This window comes from Onychostoma macrolepis, chromosome 21, assembly GCF_012432095.1.
Source record: "Onychostoma macrolepis isolate SWU-2019 chromosome 21, ASM1243209v1, whole genome shotgun sequence".
Classification (NCBI taxonomy): domain Eukaryota; kingdom Metazoa; phylum Chordata; class Actinopteri; order Cypriniformes; family Cyprinidae; genus Onychostoma; species Onychostoma macrolepis.
In genome coordinates, this window is record NC_081175.1 from 17727855 (window position 1) to 17738512 (window position 10658).

A 10658-nucleotide genomic window follows, 5' to 3' on the forward strand; every position below is an offset into this window, starting at 1 on the left:
ATTAATAAATATATATCATTTTGGTTATTGTTAATATAAAATATGGTTTTGTTTATTTGTAGTTCAATCATGTTTATTCTTGATGCTACTTCTCTTTATTTTGATATGAAAATGAATTAGTAGCCTATATTAAGTAATTTAAGTAAGCAAATATAAAAAAACTTCAGTTTTGTTAATATTGTGTGATGTTAATGTATTCACATTACATTATTGCAGTGTTACAGATACATTAAATAAAAAGCTTCCAGAATTTTATTTATTAGTATACTAATAAATTAAATTCTGAATTTTAAATAAAATAAATACAATTCTGAAGTCTTTTCAGTAACGACTGTCAGTACGACTGTCTATTTTAAATTGAACTTGGTGTATTCAGTAACATGACCCAGATTCCCATCTGACACATATATGTACTCTTATTTTATTCTTATACTGTCAATTTTATCTCCTGATGTATGTGCATGTTTATGTGCATGTGTTTCTGTAAAGTACGTTTTAAATGGTTCTATTTAAATAAAGTTTGACTTTTTTAGAAGTATCTTTGAAAACTTTTAAAAGATGTGTACAAAAGTACAAAAACAGTTTCATTAAAGATCACAAGAGTAAATCTCTTAATAAATGTCTCACTGGAGTTTTCTATTCATGAAGTTTTCCCACTTTAGGCATTCTGCATAGTTTTTTTAATTAAATCCACAACATTTTTTTAATACCTTTCATATTAAAAGTTTCAGATTTGCTTTAAATATCTAAAGACATCCATTAAACTAAGCAAATATTAGAGAACTTCTGAGTAAGGAAACTATTAAATATGATTACACCCACAAAGAACGTCAAGAAGAAAGCCAGCAAATCATTTTGATCATCAAGAAGCATGTTTTTATTGCACTGGCAGCAAAGATTCACTTTTTACAATTTATTGCAAGACTGATGCTTCATTCAAAAATATAATCTACTTCACAAGCATACATTCACTCAGATATGTAGATCATCTCAGTAACATCAGACAATCATTATGTTTTAAAAGCTGATAAAGTTGACTGTGATTTCAAATGCTCTGAGCACCATTGATCAAGGTATATGGATAGTTACAGATTGAAAGAGAACTAGAGAAGCAGGTCAGGCTACTGGTATTTGTGCTGTTACGGATCCGACTCATTACTTCTTCCCCTTGGGTTTCTCGGTCTCTTCCTTTCCCTTTTCCTGCTTCACACTTTCCTTTTTCTCACTCTTGTCTTTCTCACTTTCGTCTTTTCCCTTAGGCTTCTCTGGCTCTGCCTTTTCCTTAGCTTTGGGTTTCTCTGGCTCTTCCTTGCCTTTACCCTTTGACTCTGGTTCAGGTACAGGTTCAGCTTTCTCCTTGGCTTTCTCTTTGGCTGGTTTAGGTTCGACTTCCTCTTTGGCTTTTTCAGCCTTAGGCTCATCTTTTTCCTTCTCAGTTTCCTTCTCTACCTTGTCTTTTTCTATTTTAGTGTCTTCCTTGTCTGCCTCTGTATCCTCTTTGGCCTTATCAGCACTTGTGTCAGCTTTCTCCTCACTTTTCTCTGTCTCAGTATCCTCCTCTGCCGCCACTTCCTCCTCCTCACCTTTCTCTCCCTCTTCCTCCTCTCCCTCTTTTTCATCTCCTTCCTCTTCTTCCCCTTTAACATCTTCCTTTTCATCAGTCTCCTCTTCCTTGTCTCCTTTTTCCTCTTCCTCTGCTGCAGCTTCCTCTTCCTTTGCTCCAGCTTCCTCTTCCTCTTCCTGTTCAGCACCTGTGTAAAACAGTAATTTAGTAATGCACTTCTTGACAGTATTTAGAATTCCTAATTACATCAACAGCATCTGCATCTTACCTTCCTCTTCCTCCTTTGTTTCCTCTTCTTCCTCCTTCTCTTCCACTTCCGCTTCCGCTTCCTCTTCCTTTACTTCCTCTTCTTCCTCTTTCTCCTCTTCTTCTTCTTCTTCTTCCTTGGTAGGACTGGCAGCAGCTTCTTGAGCTTGACTGGATGTGATGGCGTCATCGACTGAGAGGGATGCACTAAGCAGGCGAGATCCAAGCAGGTAGGGGGCGCCAGAGCTCAGGGTGGACAGTGAGAACATGGGTCGGGAGTAAACAGGACCAACAGAGTAAGCACCGACCAGTCCTCCCATACCCACACTGAAGCGAGACTCCTCCCCCTCAAGCAACTTCCTGCAAAAACAGAAAAGATCATGTGACGATTTGGAAGCATTGACATGAATCTAAAAATCTGACTTTATATTAGTAGTTCAACCTGTAAGCAGCTATCTCAATATCAAGTGCCATCTTGACATTGAGAAGATCCTGGTACTCTTTAAGGTATCTCGCCATTTCACCCTTAGTAGCTCGAAGCTCATCCTCAAGGTCACTGATTGTATCCTGCAGGGAAGGATGGGTGTCAAAATAATGGTATGAGAACTTAAATTACTCAAAATAGTGCTTACTAGAACTAACCTGCATGCCCGCAATCTCTGCACTCTGCTTGTCCTCCATCTCCCGGAGCTGCTTCTCCAGAGACTCATTCAGACCCTTGCAAGCATCAATCTCAAGGACACATGCCTGAAGTTGGCGGCGATACTCTCCCGCTTCATCCTTGGAGCTCCTCACCACGTCAGTGTGGTGCACCACGCTCTCCGTCAGGTGGCCCATCTTCCCACGGAACCATTCTTCAGCTGACTGGATGTTCTTGGCTGCCAGCTTCTCGTACTGGGCTCTGATGTCACGCAGGGCACTGGACAGATCGGGCTTGGCGGTCTCTGCCTCAATGGCAATCTGGGCTCCATATTGAATCTGGGCCTGCAGCTCTGAGATCTCACCCTCGTGGACCTTCTTCAGGAACGTCAGCTCGTTTAGCAATATATCAACCTTCTTCTCCAGCTCCACCTGAGCCAGAGTGCCGTCGTCGGCCTCCTTGCGGGCCTCCAGAAGCCTGCCTTCGGTGTTCTCGCGGGCGACCACCTCTTCCTCGTAGCTGGCCTGCAGGCTCCGCAAGGCATTTTCCATACTCTCGCGGTGGCTCAGTGCAGCCTGCCTCTCCATGCGGGCCTCCTCGACGGCGGCTCTCAGAGTGCGGATCTCTTGCTCATACAGGCCCCTCAGGCGGGAAGGCTCCACATGCCTCTGCCTCAGCAGGAGCAGCTCAGCCTCCAGGGCACGGTTCTGCTGCTCTAGTTCATGGACGCGTTCGATGTAACCAGCGAAACGGTCGTTGAGGTCTTGCAACTGGGCCTTCTCCTGAGTTCGCACTGCCCGGAATTCGGAGCTTACCTGGGCGGCGTGGCTGATGTCCATGTCCACGGAGCGGCCAGGGCTGCTCAGCAACAGACCGGCGGAGGTCCTTCCGGGGGAGGCATAGTGGAGGCGGCTCGAGGAGAGAGAAGGGGCATGGGAGGAGAAAGTGGTGCGAGAACGACCACGCTGAGAAACCCGAGGGCTGCTCTCCACATACCAGCGCTTGTACGAGGACGAGAAGTAGGGGTCAAACCCGACGGCACTCATGGCTCCAAGGACAAGCTGCTCTGTGCCTCAGTACCACAGTCAGCTCGATCAGCCCTCAAACACTGATCTGCTGCTCCTACCGCAGTCAGTGCAGCTTATATAGCCAGAAAGGAGCTCTGACGCAAGTGATTTTCTAAACTCTGACAATGCAGTATCAATAGCAGAGAGAGAGAGAGAGAGGGAGAGAGACAGTGAGAGCTATGTGCAGTTATATGTGCAAGGCAAGGAGTATAATACAATTTTGATAAGAAATTATGAGATTTTTGCTCTGAAAGTATCATAAAACAAAATTCTATATTTATACATGTTTAAGAATACGCACTGCAACTGCCACCAAGGTCATTAATTTGCATAAGAAGCTAAAATTAAGCAAATCATGCTTTGCATCTTGCCTCGATTTAATATGTAATTTAATTATGAACCTAATTATGGTATGTAAATGGCTAAAATATATACATACACAGTTTCCACTGCAGATACAGAGATGAAAGCTGGAGGAAGAGAGGGAGAGAGGAGGGGGGTGGAAAAGAAGTGAGGAATGGTTACAGCTCTATTTTCAGTGCTTTACCTGTGGAAACACACCATCGCCTCTGCTGGATATGAGAGGTAGTACATATAAAACTAAACACTTGAACAAAAAAGTGAATGTTTCTCCTTATGCAGACTGAATTGCTTTTATTTCTACTGCTAAATTAGGATTTAAATTGTGTTTAACACTTTAATAACTAGCAATAATGAACTTCATAATATCACAAATAAACTAAATGAGTTTTTTAATAAGACCACGCTATGTTTTTATTGTAAGCAGACAAACTCAAATATAAATGTTGCTTAAACATACATTAATTTCTTTAAATAAATTGTTATATACATAATACTTTATGACATTAAGAAGTTCATTATAGCTAGCTATTAAAAGATTAACAGGATACTTAAATCCTCGGTGACCAAAAAAGCCTGGAAACTCTTGCTGTACTATAGTACAGTACTTATGAGGCCTCTACATTCTCTCTCTATGTTTCAGCTATGATGGCCTCTGAGATCTAAAGCTTAATCTGATCTTTGCACTTTTATTCCACACTTCTCAGTTTAAAAGTCATGTTGCTATTTTGAATCTGTTCACGACCTCTGCCCTTCGAGCAGTAGATAGATATCCGGTCCGCTCCCTAGCACATGAGTGTCAATTGGTAAGTTCAGCTGTCATTCTGAAATTGAAACATTCTGATTGGTTCAAAGCAGAATAGATTTGACATATATGACGGGCCACATACCAGAATGCTATAAAAAGAGCATTGCACAGGCACGCAGGGCTCACTGTCTGCCACAGAGTGTGTGCACAACAGCAAGGAGGGCTGTGTTTGGTGGTTTTAGTCTAGAAAATACTGTAGTAAAACCCAAATTCGTTCAAAATGGCTGCTGCTCATCGTCTAGTGATTGTACGCCATGGTGAGAGCTCCTGGAACCAGGAGAACCGTTTCTGTGGCTGGTTTGATGCAGACCTCAGTGAAAAGGGTCTGGAGGAAGCAAAGCGTGGCGCTCAAGCCATCAAAGATGCAGGCATGAAGTTTGACGTGTGCTACACTTCCGTTTTGAAGCGCGCTATCAAGACTCTATGGACCATCATGGAGATCACAGACCAGATGTGGCTGCCTGTAGTGCGCACCTGGCGTCTGAATGAACGTCACTACGGTGGTCTGACTGGTCTGAACAAGGCAGAGACGGCAGCCAAGCACGGAGAGGAGCAGGTCAAGATCTGGCGCAGATCATTCGATATTCCCCCTCCTCCTATGGATAAGGACCATCCATACCACAAGATCATCAGTGAGGTAAGAGAAAGAGATCAGATGTTAAAGATAAATATTAAAAATATATGAAGTAAATTTGATATAATATTATATATTATAATGTTTTCAGAATATAAATTATTTAAATATATATGTACATGATAATATATAATCATAATATATTTTATGATATATTTATGATAAATATTACTGTGTGTGTGTGTAATATATAATTTGATGCATGTGAGACTCTGCTTTTACGTCACTCATGTAAACACTGATGATGGCTTGTCTGCATGTTTGATCATGTTCCATTCCTATCTTTCACCAGTCAAGACGATACAAGGGTCTGAAACAGGGCGAGCTTCCCACCTGTGAGAGCTTGAAGGACACCATCGCTCGTGCCCTGCCTTTCTGGAATGAGATTATTGTACCTGAGATCAAGGCCGGCAAAAACGTCATAATCGCAGCCCATGGAAACAGCCTCCGTGGCATCGTCAAGCACTTAGAGAGTGAGTATCATCCCACCAAGCATTTAGTTAAAAGACTATTCAGGGAATCAATCGGGCGAGTAATGCGTTATATAATAGAACTTCAAGTTAGCTCAGCATGTCAAGGAAGAAGTGCATATAGCATTCAGACACACAGAACGTGTCTGACCACCAGGCCTCAATGATCCCAGATGACACAGGGACTATTTATAGCCCTCATTCATTCATAGAAGAGACGAGGAGGTTCCTGTTACAGGCACAACCTTTCGGTAGAAAGGTTCTGCATTCTGACTCGACAGCGATGCACTGTAGGAAGTAAAGGTCACAGGGGTCAAGGAAAGGTTGAGACTTTTGAAACCTCAATGTTATGTGACATGATGTTCACCTGTGTCTACAGGCATGTCAGATGCAGCCATCATGGAGCTGAACCTGCCCACAGGCATTCCCATTGTCTATGAGCTGGACAAGGACCTGAAGCCCATCAAACCCATGCAGTTCCTAGGAGACGAAGAAACGGTGCGCAAAGCCATGGAGGCTGTGGCCGCCCAGGGCAAGGTCAAAAAATGAAGAGCTGACACAAACCCAGAAACTGAAATAAGTAAACTAGGGCGCACTATTCGATCCAATCTGTTTGAAGACCACCAAATGAATGAAAGTGAACACGACATGAACACCACCGTCCCCCCCCCCCAAACATTCTCACATTTCATCACCATTTGTAAACCCCCTTGTGTTGGACTGCCCCACTCTGACACAGCAAATAAAAGTGAGCACCATTTTGTGTACCTCCTTTTTCGCTTGAGTCATTCCTCCCCCTCTTCTTCCCTCTCTGCATTAATTCAGGGATTTCAGCAGAACGGTGCGCTGCTGTGTAAGCTGACCCAAAGGGCACACCAAAGAGGTTGTTGAGTTCATTTTGGCAGCCGTCCCACACTGTGGTGCAGTGGCGGCTCATCTAGCCATAGTTCTCTACGAGAGCCCGCTGCACAGACGGCCCATAATGGCTACGGCATCCTGCCAGCACCACAATTAGCAGCAGCTCAGGTTTTCTGGTGACAAAAGGACAGGAGTGTGTGTGGATGTGCATGTGTGACGGTCTGTGATTGGAAAAGGACAAAGTCGGAACTAGACAGTCACAGTACCCCAAAATTGCTCAGGGACTAATTCATTATGTAGGAAGACTAATTTTAGGTTGGGCCTTCAGTACTGACAGCATAGAGTAACATATAATTGAAACTATTATTTAAGCATTGATCCAAAAATAATATTACTGCGATTTATATTACTAAAAAAAACAAGAACTACACAGCAGGATTAGTAGCCTGCATATATATTCACACATTATTATATATGTATACAAATTCAAATATAATGTAAACTGATTACATGTAATCTGGATTATGTAATCAGATTCCAAAAATTAAGTAACTGTAATTATAATTTAATTTAATTTTTAAATATTGTGGAAATTTTAAGGTAATATAATGTTTAACGCACTTCATGTTGTTGATAACAACAAATGTAATACATTTTCCTACTCTTTGTATTTTTATATTAATGTGGTACAAGACTATCCTATTTAAATCAATATGAAAAACGAGATAGGTCAAAGAGTAATCTGAAAGTAACCTAAAAATAGCCTGATTAAATTACCTAAAATGTGTAATGTAATGGATTACATTACTAAATACAATTTTTGTCATGTAATTTGGATATATATATATATATATATATATATATATATATATATATATATATATATATATATATATATATATATATATAATTAGAATTAATTATTAAATATTAATTTGTGTTTATTTTATCTGCCTTTGTTTATTCTGGTTTGGTAATTTATTTTAATCTATTGTTTAAGCATTAATCCAAAAATAAATACTAATATTACTAATTATATTAGTTATATTACTATAGTAGTAATTACTAAAAAATGTTAATTACTAAATTACTAAACTATTACTAAAAAAAAACATTTAAAAAATAAAAACTACACAAAAGTGATATTTGAAGCAAAAGATTAGTAGCCTGCATATATGTGTGTGTGTGTGTGTGTGTGTGTGTGTGTGTAGTTTATGCTGGTTTAGTGCTGAAAGGCCGGTCAGCATATCAGAATCCTAAACACAATTTAGGATATGAGATAAAACACAAATAAGCTATTAGTGAGCGATCAAATTTTAAATGCAAATGCAGCACTTTTAAATGCAATTCTACAAAGGGCAAAGTATGAAAAGAAAATCATGGCAATATAGTGTTAAACAATGACATGGTGCAATGGCACAATTTGCCTAAGACTATGGGTGAGTTTCCAAATTGCATTCCTAAATCAACTCAATACTGCCATCTAATGTTTAACCTATAGTATTACATAACATTCTGGTTAGCCATGGAAAAAGTACAGAAAAAGTACTGGGAGTGAGTTCATTCTACATTTTATTTAAAGTTTTATTCCAAATCTATTTGTGAAATCTTGGTTTATGGAGAGGGCAATCATGAACTAGAGAGCCAAAACAAATACTGCCAAATAACAGTTAACTGGCAAGCAACAAGAAGTGGCATCTACCCAATTATAATAAATGTCTATTTAACCGTCTTTAAAAATGAACTTCCTATCCCTGTTTATAGGATTGAGTCTTATAAAACTAGATTTGTTTGGCCAAAAAATGTTTTTGGTTTATAAAGTCAGCTAATTAGACACTGTAAATTCATAAAGCAGTAAAGCATGTGAGTCCAGCACAGTGAGGATGTTCTCATTGGTTATTGTTCACATTGACAACCACAACAGTTCTTACTTCCTCTTAAATTCTTACTTCCACAGTCAGTTCTGGCCAAAACGTCTTACCGTTCTTGATAGGTGGAGTCATTCTTGTTGAAGACAAGAATTCTCTCCTCAGGCACAGAGTGAATTCCAGCTCTCTGTGTTAGGTTTACTTCAGGAGTGGTGAGATGTTTCTACATGTCGCTCTGGTGATCACTTGCTGTGATGTCTCTCCTTTTCCTCAGATTCATCAGATTTCAGTCCTGTGGCAAAGACAGATATAAATGATATAAAATATAAGACAAAACATATAATAATTAATGTTTAGTTGCCTTCACTTAAGAGCAAGAGACAAATTATTTTTTAAAAAGACCACCATTTGAAAAACAGATACACTGTATCCTGTTCTAATACTGTACTGCTGGAGAGTTTATAATTCACTCTAATATAAATTAAAGTAGCATAGAGAGAGGAGTAATAGATATGAAAGAGGAACAATAGATGAAAACATAGTAAATAAACAAATCTCTCAGCATGATACATTAGCTCGTATAAAATCATAGCTCATTTATCATTTATCTTCAGTTTCAGAGACCTTACTCATTAAAAGAGAAGTTATATTGGGAGCCACCCGTAAAAACAGAAGGTCATAGTCGTATAATGACTGATTTATTGATTGATGTATCATGCCTGTGGGTCACTGGGCGCGCTGTGGATGATTAGGAGAAAAGAGAGAAGAATTGAAAATAAAGCTTACCATGCAGTCATATAACGGAAGTTATACGCCAAACCATTATTGTATTAAGAGAAACTTACCTAGATAAAAAATGTGGTGCAAGTAGCTGTTTTGAGTTGTAGTAACCCTGACTGGAACATTTTCTTGCACCAGTAGATGGCGATGTTTCTAAAAGATTAGTCCTGTAGTAGCAATATCGCGAGAATCACGAGACGAGACTTTTACGAGACTGGTCTATTTTACTCGTGAGCGGGAAAAAGAGGACGTTTTCTATTAAAACACAATTCTGAAAAACATTCTGCTTGAAACCTTAATGTCACTTTAAAAACGAGTCTCAAAACACGTTTTGAAAATCTGTTGCCCTAAATACTAGAGTACAAAAATAAGGCGTTAGTACATTGATGTATTTCTTCAGCATCTCAATTGTGAAGTGTCCTTGATATATGGAAAAAGGCGCATGCATTAAACTTTTTGTTATCTCCAGCTCTTGTGATATGTAGTAACCCGGGAAAAATTTATGCTATGCTCAGATTAAGACATTTTTCATAGGATATAGAGTTATCTACAAGTCTAAGGATGTTGTCAGTTATTGTACCACAGATGCCATTCTTATTGATTTTCAGTCATTGTGTTATTTCTCACATTGGATAGCCTACATTGAGTGCTCAGTGAAGTTACTGGCTATCTATATAATGTACTGAACTGTAATACCAGGCTGCAGATTAAGTATTATAATAGTGCTTTAAATCTGCTGAGTGTAGAACGTTATCCTCATTTTAGTTTCTTATTAGGTGAGGGCACAGGGTATAGAAAGAGAAGCAGAGATGAGCAAGATCTCTGGGGCTTGAATTTAGCCCCGGTTCTGACTCTATATCTGACCCAGATCCCACAGAGAGCCAGTGGGGAGTCACGATAACTCAACATGGCCTCATTTCCACAGCAGAAGGCAGCGGAGTATGTCCTGTAAATGTTTAATCGTCAGCAGCACTCCCAAATGGGGCGTGAAGATTCTGGAAGGGATCAGGATTGATTTAGACAACACAAAGACAACATTCTACTAACATTTACTCTGCAACAGAAGCAGGGGTGATGATTAAATAATATACTGTTCCAATGTTTCTCATTGTGTATCAGAGTAGCTAAATAAGCATATTATGCTGGTTTAGCATCACAAACAGAATGGCAAACAATTACCATTAATTTGATATTTTAAAAGTATTTTAACAGAGAAAAATGATAACCAAACTGATTATAATAACAATAAATGCATATTTTACACATTTTACTGTCATTTCAGTAGTTAAAATAAGATGATACTAGGAAACATGTAGTGGTTGTTCCAATTAAAATGTTACCTTGCACAGATGTTGTGAAGGTT

The 10658-nt window shown here is 39.4% G+C and overlaps 2 protein-coding genes across 2 annotated transcripts; one reads left to right on the forward strand and one right to left on the reverse strand.

The window, feature by feature from the left end:
• Positions 1 to 853: 853 nt before the first annotated feature.
• Positions 854 to 9481, reverse strand: nefla (neurofilament light chain a). The gene is made up of 6 exons (XM_058758885.1): positions 9361 to 9481; positions 8629 to 8807; positions 2453 to 3636; positions 2253 to 2377; positions 1833 to 2170; positions 854 to 1751 (listed from the first exon to the last, which is right to left on the reverse strand). The coding sequence occupies exons 3-6, from the start codon at positions 3494 to 3496 to the stop codon at positions 1156 to 1158; spliced, it is 2103 nt and encodes a 700-aa protein (XP_058614868.1). The 5' UTR covers positions 3497 to 3636; positions 8629 to 8807; positions 9361 to 9481; the 3' UTR covers positions 854 to 1155.
• On the forward strand, positions 4787 to 6556 carry pgam2 (phosphoglycerate mutase 2 (muscle)). Its single transcript, XM_058758886.1, has 3 exons — positions 4787 to 5322; positions 5612 to 5792; positions 6169 to 6556. The coding sequence occupies exons 1-3, from the start codon at positions 4906 to 4908 to the stop codon at positions 6336 to 6338; spliced, it is 768 nt and encodes a 255-aa protein (XP_058614869.1). The 5' UTR covers positions 4787 to 4905; the 3' UTR covers positions 6339 to 6556.
• Positions 9482 to 10658: the final 1177 nt, after the last annotated feature.

Coding starts and splice junctions, on each gene's coding strand:
- nefla (XM_058758885.1), bottom strand. CDS start 3,496: ATGAGTGCCGTCGGGTTTGACCCCTACTTCTCGTCCTCGTACAAGCGC. Junction 2,378..2,452: donor CAGAGATTGCGGGCATGCAG/GTTAGTTCTAGT, acceptor CCTTCCCTGCAG/GATACAATCAGTGACCTTGA. Junction 1,752..1,832: donor AACAAAGGAGGAAGAGGAAG/GTAAGATGCAGA, acceptor TGTTTTACACAG/GTGCTGAACAGGAAGAGGAA.
- pgam2 (XM_058758886.1), top strand. CDS start 4,906: ATGGCTGCTGCTCATCGTCTAGTGATTGTACGCCATGGTGAGAGCTCC. Junction 5,323..5,611: donor ACCACAAGATCATCAGTGAG/GTAAGAGAAAGA, acceptor ATCTTTCACCAG/TCAAGACGATACAAGGGTCT. Junction 5,793..6,168: donor CATCGTCAAGCACTTAGAGA/GTGAGTATCATC, acceptor CTGTGTCTACAG/GCATGTCAGATGCAGCCATC.